Source organism: Papio anubis, chromosome 11, assembly GCF_008728515.1.
Source record: "Papio anubis isolate 15944 chromosome 11, Panubis1.0, whole genome shotgun sequence".
NCBI lineage: Eukaryota > Metazoa > Chordata > Mammalia > Primates > Cercopithecidae > Papio > Papio anubis.
The window spans coordinates 34,027,393-34,043,107 of NC_044986.1; the positions used below are offsets into that span (position 1 = coordinate 34,027,393).

General features: G+C 53.9%; 1 protein-coding gene across 1 annotated transcript; it reads right to left on the reverse strand.

The window, feature by feature from the left end:
* Positions 1-8,927: 8,927 nt before the first annotated feature.
* NKX2-3 (NK2 homeobox 3) lies at positions 8,928-12,523 on the reverse strand. Its single transcript, XM_003904106.4, has 2 exons — positions 11,971-12,523; positions 8,928-10,471 (listed from the first exon to the last, which is right to left on the reverse strand). The coding sequence occupies exons 1-2, from the start codon at positions 12,326-12,328 to the stop codon at positions 9,735-9,737; spliced, it is 1,095 nt and encodes a 364-aa protein (XP_003904155.2). The 5' UTR covers positions 12,329-12,523; the 3' UTR covers positions 8,928-9,734.
* Between the last annotated feature and the right edge of the window lie 3,192 nt (positions 12,524-15,715).

A 15,715-nucleotide genomic window follows, 5' to 3' on the forward strand; every position in this document is an offset into this window, starting at 1 on the left:
AATAGGCAGAAACTGACAGAAAGGGGGAGGAAAGATATTTAAGAAGGAGGCACCAGTATTAAGAGAAGGTAATATGGAGAGATGGCTACATGTTTGAGAGAGAAAGAATGGTAGAGAATATTAGACTGCAGGGTGGTAGGACCTCAGAACTCAAAATTTAGAAGAATTATTTCTTTTTCTTTTCCTTTTCTTTCCTTCTTCTCCTCTTCCCCCTCCTCCTCCCCCTCCCCCTCCTTCCCCTCCTCCTCCTCCCCCTCCTCCTCCTCGAGACGGGATCTCACTCTGTCATCCAGTGGCACCATCTCAGCTTACTGTAGCCTCAAGCTCCCCAGGCTCAGGTGATCCTCTCTCCTCAGTCTGCCTAGTATCTGGGACTACTGGTGTGCACCATCATTTCTGGCTCATTTTTGTATTTTTTGTAGAGACAGGGTTTGGCCATGTTGCCCAGGCTGGTCTCACACTCCTGGGCTCAAGCAATCCTCCCACCTCGGCCTCCCAAAGTGTTGGTATTACAGGTGTGAGCCACCATGCCTGGTCTCAGAAGCATTATTTCTAGAAATAGGAAAGAAACTTTTATCTAGACTTTAAAAGAAGTATTACTTGTGGAGAGAAGAATGGTACTTACTCCTCTGAAGACTAAGGAATAAAAACTTAATTTGAGGAGAGCCTCCCAGTTGGCCCCTTCCTTCTCAGAAGAGTGGGGGAGGATGGATAGATGTGTTTAAAGGCTTAGGAAGGGGGGCCCTTCTTTGGGGAACACAGCAGAATAGCCCAGGCACAGAAGAAACAGGGGAGCTAGAGAACATCTACTGAGGAATGGCCAGGAGGCTGAGGACAGTTAAAGAAACCGAGGTTATTTTACTGGGAGAAGAGAGGGGTCTACACAGCATTCAATGGTTGACTTTAAATATGTGAAGAGCTGACATGCAGAAGTAGACATCTGTGAAAACAGAAGTTGCCAGTGATGGAAGTTGCAGGAAGGCAGAGTCCATGTGAACATAAGACAGAATTTTTTCACACTTATTGAGTAGAGGGGTGAGTGGTTCTCCCATGGGTAGTGTCCAGGAGATATGGGACAGTGCCTTGCTTAGGATGCTGCAGGCAGAAATGGGCATCAGAAAAGAGTTAGACTTTGGTGATTCTTAGGTGAAATGTAAAGCTGAATCTATAGGCATGTAACAAATTTAGTGTAAAGACTTCAGGGCTGGAAGGGGCCCGAAAGGTGATGTAATATAATAATCCTTTGACTCTTGAGCCCCCTCTGTGAGAGGCTCACCAAGTGATCAAGGACTGTAAAATATAGCCAAACGGAGCCTGAATCCACTAGTAGCCATGGGGGCAATGGGTTTCTAGTTACTCCTTATCTGGTTTGAGAACAAATCTGTGCACCTCCCAGATAATTCACTCTCAAGGTGGCCCCAGTGAAACTTTCAAGATAACCCTTCTCAATGAACCAGGAAATAGGTATGAAATATTGATGAATCTTGCAAATAATTTTGAGTTGCTCATCACTTTTTTTTATTACTTGTAACCCTCACGTTAAAAAAGAAATTCTGGGTTATTATTCATATTTCAAAGTAATCCTTCCCTTTACAAAATAATTCAGCTCGGGATACTTTTAAAGAACAAATTCCAGTGATGAGTTTAAAATGTACTCAGTTTTTCTCCCTACCCATGGCAAAAAGCTCTTTGCACACAACTTTGCAAGAACTCATTGTGTCACACAAAGTGAATTTCACTGGTATTTTAACATAACAAATGCTTTGCTTAATTTCCAGCACATAGGCGGTCAATGGTCAGCGTAGGTCCATCCAAAAGGAGGTGTAGCATAGGGCATCTAATTTCATCCAGAATATCAAGATCTGCGCTAGTCAGTTTACCCAGAGGAGAGAGGTAGAAAACAGAAATGTTCTTAGTGGCACTGGGTGAAAAGTCCTATAGAGGTTACTGCTACTGTTTGCTTGCTGTGGCCTTTGGGGGGGCAGTGATTTAACCTCTCTGAGCCTCAGTTTCTTCATGTGTAAATAAGGAATCCTCACATGGCTATTCTGAGGATTAAAGAGAATGTCTACAAAGCAACACACAGACACACACAAACACACACACACACAGACACCCACACACACAGTCTGACACATAGTAAGAAATCTCCCTGCTGCCTCCACAGGGCTGACTTTGCTTTACTTCCCAGCAAGCACACCCAAGGGTTGTTTTTTGTTTTTGTTTCATTTTTGTTTTTGTTTTGAGACAGAGTTTCTCTGGGTCACCCAGGCAGATTGCAGTGGTGCAGTCTCGGCTCACTGCAACATCCTCCTCCTGGGTTCAAGCGATTCTCCTGCCCCAGCCTCCCAAGTAGCTGGGACTACAGGCCTGTGCCACCATGCCTGGCTAATTTTTTTCTTTTTTTTGATATTTTTAGAAGAGATGGGGTTTCACCATGTTGGCCAGGCTGGCCTCGAACTACTGACCTCAAATGATCCTCCCATGTCGGCCTCCCAAAATGCTGAGATTACAGGTGTGAGCCACTGTGCCTGTTTTGTTTTTGAGACAGTCTCACCCTGTCACCCCAGCTGGAGTGCAGTGGCGAGACCAAAGCTCACTGCAGCCTCGACCTCCTGGGCTCAATTAATCCTCCTGCCTCAGCCTGCCTAGCAGCTGGGACTACAGGTATGCACCACTGCACCCAGCTAGTTTGTTTCTTTTTTTTTTTTTTTAATTTTTAGTAGAGACAATATCTCACTGTGTTGCCCAGGCTGCTCTCAAATACCTGACCTCTAGTGATCCTCCCATCTCAGCCTCCCAAAGCACTGAGATTATAGATGTGAGCCATCGTGTCTAGCCCCAAGGATTGCTAATGCTGTTTGACACATGGCAAAGTCAAGCCACAAACTAAAACTGTGGCCAGAACAAAACCTGGCTTCTCTACCCTGGTTGCAGCCTGCCAAGCAAGCTCACCATCTCCTCTGGTGAGCCATTCTAATAAGTAGCAGTAAAAGAAAAGGGGACGCTCATTTTGAGACAGCATAAAGTTACAAGAGCTATGGGAGATGGATAAACTCCAAACACACAGCCCCTCCCTCAAGTCCTACTGATGCCCTAGGTCTAGTTCCTAAGGGAGAAAGCTGATTAAGTGGGAGGTCTGACTGCAAGGTGGGGTCATGAAAAGGGTGGGCTTTAGACTCACATGGCCTCTCTCAGCTTCCAAGAAACCTCAACTACTACCACCATCATCATCTTCTTCACTAGGTTAAGTGGCAGTTTCACAATCTTACATAAAAGTGAACAAAAGCCTCTTTTAACTACATGCTCACCAGAATGGCTAAAATGAAAGATAAGTGAAATAAAAATACTAAGTATTGGGGACCATGTGGTGCTAACACTGGTAGAAGTGTAAATTGGTCTAACCAACTGTAGAAAACTGCTTGGTAGAACCTACTAAGGCTAATATTTGTATCTATGACATAGCAATTGCACTCCTAGGCATATACTGAATAGAAATTTGTATTATGGTCACCAAAAGACAAGCTAGAATTGTGCTGTCCAATAGAGTAGCCCTAGCCATATTAGCTACTTACATTTAAATTAATTACAATTTTAGAAAATTAAAAATTCAGTTCCCCAGTCACACCTGTCACATTTCAAGTGCTCAAAAGTCACACGTCACTAATGGCTACCATGTTGGATGGCAGGGATATAGAACATTATCATCGCAGGAAGTTCTATTGGACACTGTTCTAGCATATCGTAGTGGTGCTATTCACAACAGCCTAAAACTAGAAACAATCCAAATACCTATAAACAGCAGAATAGATACATTGATTGTGGTATTTTCACACCGTGGAACACTCTAAAATAACTGAAATGAGCGACCTACAACTACCCGCAGCCATATGGATAAATCTCACGAACGAATGAAGCAGGTGCACAAGAGTGCAATCTATATGATTCCATTTAGATAATGTTCCCAAACAGGCAAAACTAACCTGTGCTGTTAGAAGCCAGGACAGTGGTTACCCTTAGTGGCTCCAGGTAGTAGTTACAAGAAGGGAGCATGGGGTACTTTCCAGGGACTGATAATGTTCTGTTTCTTCATGTGGGTGTTGGTAGCATAGAAGGGTTCCGTTTATAAAGATAGAGCAAGCCGAAGCTTGGGGTTTTCTGGATGTATCTCCCATTCCAATAAGAAGTTTACTAATGACCCCTTTTGAAAACCTCAGCTGTTATTAATCTGTTCCTTACAATCTAGGTGGAGTGAGGTGGGGGCCTATTTTCAACAAAGCTAACGTGCTTTAGAGATCAGTGCCCCCTCCCCCTGACGCCTCCCCAGGACTCCCTGCAGAGACCTCCCCATGTCCCCTAAGCCCCACCCAGGACGTCCTACCTCCGCGACCTTCAGGACTGCTGGCTTTTGCAGTTTGGGCTCTCACCCGCAGAGTCGGCTAGGCTCTCCCGGGGCTCGCCGGGACACTCCCGGCCCAGCTGGCTCTGACCGCCCCGGGCCCGCCTGGGAAGCGGCGGTCGGCCCCCAGGCGCCCCGCCCCGTGGCACCTGCGCTGCCCCTGGCAGTTCGAAAGGATCCTTTCCTCTCGAGCGCGGCCAGACTGAGGCTGAGCACTGAACTCTCTCCAGTCGCGGACAAATCACAGTCCTTCCAGGGCTCGGGCCCCTGGAGTTGGGAGGAGGTGCCCGGGAAGTCCCCACTGGCGTCCTGAACCAGAAAGCGAGGAACTGCGCGGCTGCGACTGGGGCCTTGGACCTCCCAGTCTCCCGCACGTGCCAGTCTCCAGCAAAGCGCCCGCCCACCCGGCCCCACCCTGGCAGACGCGCGGCCCCAAGTGACCCGGGCGGTGCCCGCGGGCCCGAGAGAAGCCCCGCGGAGAGTCGCCGGGTTTCCCCTCCTTACCCTTTCCTTCCTGCAGCGGTGGGCTAGAGAGGACTCGTGCCTCCGCCAGGAAACGTCCTTTCACCTTCCCCTTCTGTCGAATGTCCCAGATGCAGCCGAAGTCAAAGCCCTGCAGACCCTGCCGGGCGCCACCTGTCCCAGGTTTACCCGCAATGGCTCTGCCAGATCTCCGTGGTGACGCGCGCCCGCAGAGCTGGGGTTTTCGGTCCTTGTGCTGTCCAGGTCCCCGCCTCCCCGCCCCTGTCCCCACTCCCTCACCCCGGGGAACTGCGAGTGCCTCCAGGGCGGAATAGCGTCCTAGACATCTTCCTGGAACGTCAACGCAATATCCTAGGTATTGAGCTTGATCATCTTACTTAACTTCCAAAGCCAAAATGATTGATACATGAAGATTTACTATATAAACATTCACTGAGTTGTATACTTAACTATTTGCATGTTTTACTGTAGGAACAACAACAAAAAAAGGTGCTACAAGCATACCCATTTTATAGAGGAAGAAACTGAGGTTCAGGGCACTTCTAATTTACTCAAGGTTTCCACTGCTGGTTGTGGTGCTGCTGAGAATAGAATGGACTCAGTCTGACTTCAGAGTTCATCCTCTTAACTCCTCAAGATCAGGCTCTACAGGAAAATAGGTTTTAGCCATCTAAAACCTATCCCACTTCTTCCACCAGTGGTGCCAACCCACCCTGAGCTTAGTGGGTGGGGAGGGGTTACACACTCATCCAAGGGAACCCAAGAGGGTTGAACCTGAAGTGACCTCTGGTATCATATGGTTTACCCTTCTCTCCACCATAGATCTCAAAAACCACAGCCCAGAGGAACAACTTACTTGGCCTGTTCCAAGTCTAATGGGTAGATTTTGATTCCTCCTGGCTCACAGGACAATTTAATGAAGCAGCAGTTCATCCTGTCAGGGGGAACTTTTCCCCTGGAGAGGGAGCCCAAGGAAGAGGTAGCTGTGTTGGTCAAGGATTTTCAACCTCCGAACGAGGAACCCCAGCAATGAGCAGTAGGGAAATCCTCCAGTGAAATGATGGGAGCTATTTATACCTGGAGACTGCAGGCTCCGGAGCAGGATAGGGAGCAGGCTGGTCTAGGCTGGCTTCAAGTATCTCAGGACACGCAAACTTGCGGAAGCCAATCCACAGAACCAGTTCTGTTTCCTCTATGAGGATCACAAGTCACTTTTCCAGAACAAGAGGGAATGCAGAGTGAAGGAAGACCAACACAGGGCAAGAGAAAGCCCAGGAAGGAAAGTGGGTGTGTGGTGCTGAGAGGCCAAGGCCCAGCAGGATAAGGGACTGGATTGGAGGCAAAGTAGTTGCTTACTTAGGAAACCTCCAGTGGAGCAAGCGCAGCTATTCCTAGAGACTTCAGTTCCTAGAGTGAAGGTGCTGAAATTCCACCTGGGGAGTGAGCTTTCACAGGGTGCTGGCCCAGGTCTTGCTGACTTTCCATTCCCTGAGCCTAGTGAATGTAGGGGAAGTCAAATTGGGTCCCAGATGCGGGTCCTGGGTTTCTTACACATCCTAGTTTTCCCCAGGCCCCAAACTTTGTGTCCTGGGGTCAAGGTCTTTACCAAGATCTTAGCCTTCTATCCTAGGTATTGAGCTGTAGGATGAGGTGCAACATTGTGGGGAGGGATGTCCTTAGGCAGTATCACAGGGTACAGAAGAGGTGGGATCTTCTGCTGGGTTGGAAATGGGTTGCCAAGTGTCCTGACTAGGCCCAGGGAAGCCAAGATTCCAGTTCCACTTTTCCCTCCAGGCCAGCAGCCAAGGCCACAGCTCAACAGCACCTGGGCAATTCAGGCAGCACGAACCAGGGAAGAGGTGCTGAAGGGGCCCAGAGGGCATCTCACAGCCCTCCTGGCCCCATGAGCTCCTACTGTGGTACTTGTCCCAGAGGGAAAAGATGCCAACCTGGCCCTCCACATCTCTCCTGTGGAGGGAGAGAGACAAATAAATCTTTGCATGACACCATGTTATGATATTGGAAAGTACCTAAGACTCTGATGGCACAAATGTGAGAGTGATTACCTCCACTTAGGTGGTTCAGGAAGGAAGCTTGGCCTTGAAGGAGAGGCAAAAGTTCACCAGAAAAATGGGGGTGGAAGGGCATTCCAGCTGGACAGGAGGGCATGTGCAGAGACATGGAGGCTGAGATAGCAAAGCACTGTTGGAATGACATCCTTTTGTCATTCAGGCATTGACTTAAATGTAATCTTAACAGGCTTTCCCGACCGCCTACTTGAAAAGACCTCCACTACCAGCGTTTGGTTCTATTTCCTTTTTAGAATTCATCTACTGTTTTTGCATTTGTTTATTGTCTCACCCTCCCTCCACCCACACCTGCACACCTGAAAATAAAATCCACCAGTCTAGGGACACTTTTTTTTCACCGTTCCCAGCAACTCAACAGTACAAGTGAATACATAGTAGGTGCTCAGTATACCTAGTTGAATGGATGAATGAATGAATGAATGAGTCTGCAGCTGCAGGCTGTGAGAAGCAAGTAAGGAGCCAAGAATTCCCTCTCCAGCCCTTTGCCTAAGCAATCCATGGGAAGGTAATGGCTCCAGAAGAGGGATCGCGGTAGGGAAGGGGATTGGGGCATCACGGTGGTGGGAGGCTGTGTCCCAGTTTGGGGGTGGCGTGAAAGAGGAGGGACGCGGCTGCGAGTTGCTGCGGGACCTGCAGTCTAGTGCACTGGCTCATGCTCGGCTCCGGGGTCTTTCTGCCGCCTAAGAGGCGAGGGGAGGGAAGGTCTTCGCCCCCCAAGTGCCGCTTCTCTAGCCTCCCGCTAGGCCCTTTCGGATGTGTCCAAGTCGCATCCTGGGCGGTCAGAGGGCTTCGGAGGGCTTCCTTGCCTGCCTGCCTGCCTGCCTCCCTCCCTCCCCTCCTTCTTTTTCCTCCTCCTCCTCGCGTCTCTCCAGCTCCCCAGCCGGTCGGCCCCGCCACAGCCTAGCAGCCCCACCCCCTCCTGTAAGGGTGAAATTGCTAAACTTGTAGCAATAATGACCCAGCATTCAGGCCGCCGACTCCCGCTGAACGTCTCAGCGCCCCGGCCGGCCCGGCCTAATCAGCGCTCCCCTCCCTGCTGCCCGCCCAGCCCCCGTCCCTCTGGCCGCCCCCTCCCCCAGCTCACAAAAAGTGGGGAACAAAACCCCCGCACATTTCTCCGTCCCTCTGTTGAGCAGACTGCTGCACAAAGCCCCCGCTCTGAGAAGCAATGGGGAGCTCGGGGGGGACGTCAATCCGACGCGCTGGGGTTTTTGTTCGCGCAGGGGACCTCGCCTTCCTACCACACCTTTTGTTCGGGACTCCAATAAAAAGCTATTCTTTCCGCACCTTCCCGGCCCGGAGCCGCCTTTCAGCGAGGCCCGGCCCCACAATGGCGCGGCGCTCTGAGGCCTCCCCATTCACCCGCCTTGGCACGCTCACAATCGGCCGTGTGGCAGCACAGGCCTCGCACAGGCATTCTCCGCAAGTGACAAGGAGCCGCATAAAGCCGGGGCCGCCGGGGGAGAAGGGAGGGCGGCCAAGGGGGAGAGCTTGGCCGCGGTGGGGCGCAGCGCAGCACCCCCAGGCGCGTTGGTAGCCCTGGCTGCAGCCGGGGAAGAGGCTGCTTTCGCGCCGCCAACAGCTGGGCCTGGGGGCGAGGCTTCCTTTTCCCTGGCGACCCTCGAGGTGGGGCAGATTACAAGACTTGACCGAACGCAGGTCTATACAGCTAGTCCAAGCATCTGGGTAAAACTTAGGGGGAACTGCAAAGCCAGGGACTTCAAATGGCCCTGAGCCTTCGACCTGTCCAGCCCGCAAAAGTAAACAGAAATTAATGAACAAAGCCACGAAGAGACCAGACTTACAGCCTGGGCCTGGCTCATGGGAGACCAGGCCTGCAATCGCCCACGGAGGATGGCTTTCCCCCTCGCACCTTTTCCTCCCTTTCTGGCCCTATTTAAAGGATTCCTCTCCACTCTTGGGGGCTAAACAAATTCTGTAGCCGGCCAACGATCTGAAAATATTGCACCTTGTTTATTGACTCCTGTAGTGTGTGGCAGCGGGTGTGTACACGGCGTGTGGTTATAGTTATATAGATAGATAGATAACATGTGCTGAATACAGAATACGAAACAGAAAGGAAACCCGGTAACACCTCCGGTGGGCCACCAGGTCTCGAGTTTGTTCAGCCTCCCCCCACCCCCAACTTTTGATCTCATTCGGCTGGTCTTCCTCGAAGAATCCTGCGTTCCCCGACAATCCGGAGATCTGGACAGAGGTATCTGCTGCGGAGGCGAGACAGCTGGGAAACGAAATCGACTGTGCTATGGCGCTCCAGGCCCGCAAAGGGGGCAGAGAATCGGTAGGGCCTGGAATTTCTCAAGCCACGACTCCCATTTTTCTCTCCTTCATGCTTTTAATTTCTTATGTCCTTGGGCTCCCCGCCAATGCTTCGCGGAGGCCACGGAAAGGCAGAGGGAGAGAAGCCCTTCTCACTTTGGAAGAACCAAGCGCGGCCAGGGTCCTAGCCGCCTGCACTCCCTCGCTGCCAGGGTCGGGGCCATCGTCCCCCCGCCGGCGCCCAGCCGGCGTTTCTGCCTCAGAGACAGTCCTCCTCCTGGCGACCGGACCCAGTCATCCTCCTTGCCCCTGAGCCCCCTTCCCCAGGCCTCGAGTGAGCTGCGATCCGAAGCCCGGAGGAGCGAGACGTATATATATATTTTTTAACGAGGGGACCTGACCTTTAGGTCAGGCCCTTCTCGAGCTTCAGTCCCGCGGCGCCAGGCTTCGCTGGGGTGCCTGCCGCGTGACTCGCCCCGTCCCTACCAGGCCCGGATGCCCTGCAAGGTGCCCTGAGCGCACGCGGCCCCGGCTGCAGCACCCTGGTGCAACGGCTGTGCGCCGCCGCCGCTGCCGAAGCCTCCTAGGTTGCTCACGTTCACAAAGGGACCGCCTCCGGCCGCGCTGCAGGCGGGCTGCATGGCAGTGGTCGCCGCGGAGGTCCCGCCGCCGCCGCCGCCTCCGCCCGCCGGGTACGCACAGCCATAGCTGCCGCTGTAGGCCGCGGCGGCCGCGGCGGCGGCAGCGGCTGCGGCGGCGGCCGCGGCCGAGTTCCCATAGCCATAGGCGGGGAAGCTGTTGTAGGAGTAGGCGCTGGCGCCCACGCTGTAGGGCGCGCCGTAGGCCTGCGCGCTGGGCGTGACGCACGGCTTGCCGTCCCGCACCAGCACCGGGACCGCCACGCGGCGGGGCGGCGGCGGGGGCGCGTGTGCGCCCAGCTCCAGAGACTTGTCCTGCCGCTGTCTCTTGCACTTGTACCTGCGATTCTGGAACCAGATTTTCACCTGCGTGGACGTGAGCTTCAGGCTGCTGGCAAGGTGCTCGCGCTCGGGTGCCGACAGGTACCGCTGCTGCTTGAACCTGCGTTCCAGCTCGAAGACCTGGGCTTGCGAGAAGAGGACCCGGGGCTTCCGGCGGCTGCGTGGCTTCGGCCTCTCGCTCTCCTCCGCTGCCTTGCAGTCTCCGGCCGCCTCTAGAGACTTCTTCAGCTGGCAGCTTTCTGCGGAAGAAGCAAACAACAGCGTCCTTAGCTGTTCCCAGCCGCACCGCAGCTCCTGTCCTGGAGCACCGTTACCCCTTTTGGCGGCTGAGCAGAGCGTGCGGTAGTAAATGGCTGGACTTTTGGGAACGTTTGTGGCTCCTGGCGCTGTGGGACCCTGCGACAGCCCCAGTACCGAAAGAACGCCCTTAGCAGGCGGAGGCGCGTTTCCTGGAGAGGGGTAGTTAGTGCGTGTTTATTTGGATCTTGAGCATCTGCGAGAGAAGAGATTACTCTGTATTAAATGTGCGGCTCGACGTGCTAATGACTATTTTCAGGATGAGGACTTGCAGCTACATAATAACTACAGTATTTGCAAACTCGTTTGCCTTCTACTCCACCAAGGATAACTGAAGGTGTGAGGCGTGTTGGTATGAGTGGGCCGGTGGGCATGGGTTGAGCGAAAATCTGTTCCGAGTGTAACGCTTGTGCATGGCCCAGGGACGTGTGTGTGTGGCTTATAAAAGACTACATGCAAATGTGATGACAATGTCCGTGTGTCCTCTGAAAATGAAGTTTGATTGACTAGTTATAGACAGTTTCATGCCGATTTTAGGCTCTGGGAACTATGAGAGCATAGGCCTTGGCCTCTGCCACATCAAACCGCCTCTTGGGGAAAGACTGAGATTCTGTCCTCTTAAATACGCTTCCTTGGGGACTTTATTTGATTATCCCATCTCCCTATCAATTTACTTCCCGTCCAATGTGAGCAGCCAAGATCTCGGACTCAAGTTCGGCGCGTTTTCTATTCGGCCCGCAGCCTGGGACACAAAGCAAAACGTTACGGATTTTCAAAAAAGGCCGGCGCCTTAGGGATGTGAGAGCTATGGTCGCGCGGAATAGACAGTGTTCCCATGCACTTTCCGATCATCTCCTCTCTCTCTACCGGGTGCCACGGGTTCAAGGACGCTGAGTTCCAAGCAGAGAAGGGAGGAAACCACCCAACTGGCCTCCACCAAAGTTCCTGCCCCCTGCGGATAAGAGAGACACAGGCTGCTTGGGCTGTCTTTTTGGAGAAGAAGGGGTGGCTGCCCTGGGCTAAGAGAACTCATCTCACCCTAGAGGGAAAACGAAAAAGGTCCAGGCTCCTGCCCTTTTTGGGGGAAGAACCTTTTGGTGGGGTAGAGGGGGGGAAGAGCAAAAACACTGCCAGTTATGAGGACCCAGGCGCTGAGCCCACGTCGCCTCTCAGCATCAGGGCAGTAGTAACCACCTTCCCTTCCCTCATTTCCCCCTTTGGGGAGGAGTAGTTGTCAGGGTCACCTCGTCCTTGTCTCTCCGCCCCATCTCCCTCGCAGGTACCTGCGCTTTGTGGAGCTGTTCGCGACCAGGGCGGAGGCATGGCCCCAGCCAAAGGGTAAAGGGGTGGGCAGCCGCTCTGGCAAGGTTTGTGGGCTGTCTGTGTGCGCTCTGCCATTGCTCCAGGTGTGCAGGTGCGTTTTCTTTCCCCCTCTACTCACTTTGGCTCCGGTCCCTCACGACCTCGGGCTCCTCTTCATGTTCCTTGGGCCCGCTGCACGAGTCTCGCAGGACCGTGTGGACATAGCCCTGGGGACACAACCCTGAATCCCCGTGGCCGTCGGCTGCGGCTAGTGAGTTCAAATAGGACAATTTATCGCCCTCTTCTTCCTCGTCCTCCTCCCCTCCGTCAGAAAATTGCGTCCCCTCAGCTGCGGCCAGCATGCAGGGCGCAGAGTGGAAGTGGTGCTCCAAGTCCGCCTGCAAGTGCGCACCATGGAAGTGCTGCTGCTGCTGCTCCAGATTCAAAATGTCTTTGACTGAGAAAGGGGTGGAGGTGACCGGGCTTGGTAACATCATCAGGGCCACTTAATTGTCTAGTCCAAATAATAAATCCCGGCGGGGGCGGGGAGGCAGCGCGGCGGCTCCAGCTCTCCTCCTGGACTCCGCCGCTGCTGCAGAGTCGGGCTTTTGACAGACGCGGTCCTACTCCAGTCTAAATCGCCTCCATTGGCCGGGACCTGGGGGTCTGGGTTTTGTTACAGCCACTGCAGGGACTGCGGCCGGGGCTCCGAAGCCTCTGTCCGGGAGACTTGCGTCACGTCGGAGGGCGGGGCCGGCGCCCCAGCCTCCCTCCCCATAGGTTCCTGCTCCTGTGGGCCACGCCCCCTGCTCTTGCGGAGTGGGATGTTGCGGCTCTACCAGAAATAGACAAGGACTAGTATAGAGTCCTGAAGTCCGAGATGCTGCTGGCGAGGCTGCACTGATCCGGTTCCTGAACCGTTGATTCCCGCGTGGCTGCACCTTCCCGACCTAGGCCAGTTCTGGGAGGCTTGCTGTCCACGAACAACGCCAGGGAAGGATGCCCCTGGGGTGTGCTTTTTTCAGCTGCTGCGCGGGGCGGGAAAACTTCCTGGCGGGTAAATACCGGGCGCTGGATCCACGAGGAGACGGAGTGTTTTATCTGTCTATGGGTGGGCGACATGTCCGTTTTCAACTTGCTGCCGTTGCTCAAGCTTTCTCTCCACTTGGAACACGTTTCTGACCCTTAGCCTTCACAAGTGGAAAATGTTCTCCGAGGAAGAGCGCCTAGATCGTCTAGCCGGAAGTCCCCTCTTTCAGCCTCTGAACTTGCAACTTGTGTTAGCAAGACATGCGTGTCACTTATCACTTCCCACTTAATTCTATAGCTGTAGGTGCCTGCCCGGTCGCCCCAGTTAGACTGTAAGCTCCACGAGGGCAGGGTCCTGGGGTTGCTTTTGCCCTTGTATCCCTGGCAGCAGGTGCACAGAGCAGTATGTGAAAGGAAGATAGAGTTATGACTAAACTTTGGTATTCGACAGCTCTTGCTTGGCCTAGTCAGTGTGTGATCTTGGGCATTTCTAAGTTTGTTTCCTCGTCTATAAAACGAAGGCAGTAATACCGTTTTTGGTTGTTGCTAGGGTTGAATGAGGCAAAACACGCCAGCATCTTAGTGCAGGGCCTCACGCATGTTAAGCGCTCAGTACGTGTCAACTACTGCTTTTCTGTATGGGAGGTCAAGCAGTGTTTGTTGACTGCATTGGTGGTGCGTGGCTGGAGTGTGGCACACACTGGGTGGCTTCTTACGGTTTTGAGAGCAGGATCTGTCCTCACAAGGGAGGTGACCCAGCCTTGGCGGCCTTCTTTTCCGCCTATTGAAATCAGGAGCCTGAATTGTAGGCCTTGCCTCTCCGACAGGCTTTTACTTTTTCTCTACCTACACGCCTTCTGGTACCTTCATGAGGCCCTGGTTGTTTTCTGGGGGAGTCTATGCAGTTCCCCACAGATTCTGGAAACTCCGCGCTGGTAGGGACCATCTTCTTCCACAGCAGGCATTTGCTCTCTACCAGGCCTAGCCCAGTGAGGAGCAGCGGGCGCTGCTTTGGGGCCGTAGAAAGACCCGTGTGCAGCGCTGGTCTTAAAAATTAGGGAACGGTTCCAGCTCAACCGTGGCTCTCCTCATCCGGCCTCAGCTACTCCAAGCAATTTTTTGGCCGTCAGGATGGCTGAGCTGGAAGAGACACGTCTCACTTGGAAGGGGCGGGTGAAAGGTGCAGGGACGGCGGACATTGCCTCCGAGCGGCATAAGACACCGGCTGGGAGTGCGTACGAGGGTGGAGGGCTGCCACGCAGGTCCCACAATGGCGACAGGAGTGGGTGCTCAAGGTTGAAGGGAGAGACAGCCTGTCGGGAGGGGGGAGAGGCGGCGCTCTGCAGAAGGGAGCGGAAATGTTGTGGAGAGGCAGCCCCTGGGTCCGCCCGGGGAGCTGGGATGCCGCGCGGGCCGCGTACGCCCGGGAGTACTCAGGTGGCGGCTGCCCACAGGCAGTGGGGAGATACCCTCTGTGGGCAGGGTCTTGCGCCGGAACCGCCATTCCTCAGCCACAGGGGCGCCCGGTGTCTTTCTGTTTTAAATCCTGAAACTATTGACGCCCCAGGCGCAGACCGGTGTCTACAAACCAGGCGGTGAGTCTGCAGAGGGAGGAATGTGCCTGGTTTTGCTGTGGATCCCCAGCGCTCGGGCGCAAAGATTCCGAGGTGGGGGCGGAGGGGTGCACGGCACTGCGGGGTGGCGGACCTTGAGTGTGTGTGCATAACGGTGGCCGCCGAGCATACAAGCAGGAAGCTGAGCTTCAGCCTCACTTCCCCAACCCACCTCCGGGGCAAAACTGTCTCAGGGGAAATGTTTCTGCTCTCTTCTAGTCCGCAGTTTTCTTCTCCTCTGGTGATTTCATGATTCTGGAAAAAGAAAAGGAGAAAGGCTATCGAAACAATCTCTCTCTCCCCAGTTTCCAACCGAAGCCTGCATTTCTCCTTGTTACACTCCCTTGCTTCTTAGCCTCGCTTCGCTCCTAGGCCTTACATAAATCTAGCCCCAACAATCCAGGTCTTAAAACTGCGACCAGGACAAAGCGCCCCTCTAGCGCCTGATCGCCGATACACGCCCACAGACGCGCTGCTGCCGCCGGAGCCCACCAGGGCGCCTCTGTCAGCTCACGCAGGGGGCTGTCTCCTCCCTACCAGCAGGCCCACGGGTGCCTTTACCCCAAATCCCGCCGCCCCAGCCGCCCCCGGGCCAGGTACCTTGCGCCAGGCCTAAGCGGTTGTCTGTTGAGGACCCTGGGCAGGTTGCTCCTCAGTAGGCCACTAAGGCCTGTGAGGACTCCCAGGCGAAGGGGCCTAGCGGGTGGGGCCTAGGCCTTATTGCCGCTTCGTTTCCCCATCCCCAGCCCAGCGCAGTGCTGTTCCAGCCTGCGGAAAACCTCTATCTGCTACCGCATTCCTGAGATTGATGTGAGTTTTATGGCCAGAGCAGGGGTTTGGGTTGTCTCCAGCTACCTCCTCAGTATTGTTCAGACTCTCTTGGTCTGGTTGCCCAGTGGCCGTGCTTCCCCGCAGGGATCCCTGCCGGGCCAGTCTCATCTAGGTGGCCTCCTTTTCCCGCGCGCGCAGCCTGTACCCGCGACAGCCTCGGGCCTGAAAGGAGAAGAACTCCAGAGCGGTAGTTGTATAGCAGCAGTCGCTCCGCAGGAGTCTCTTATCAGAGAGTGGGATCTGGTTCCAGCGCCTATCCAGTTACGATCGCCTTCTGGGGCATTTGCATTCTCTTGTCTGAAAAGGAGATCTTTGAAATCCTCGAGCTGTGTTCTACTAATAATACGTTTTCGTTCCAGACACTTTAGCTAATTACTGTCAGATAAAGTAAGGATGGCTGCATCCATGGAA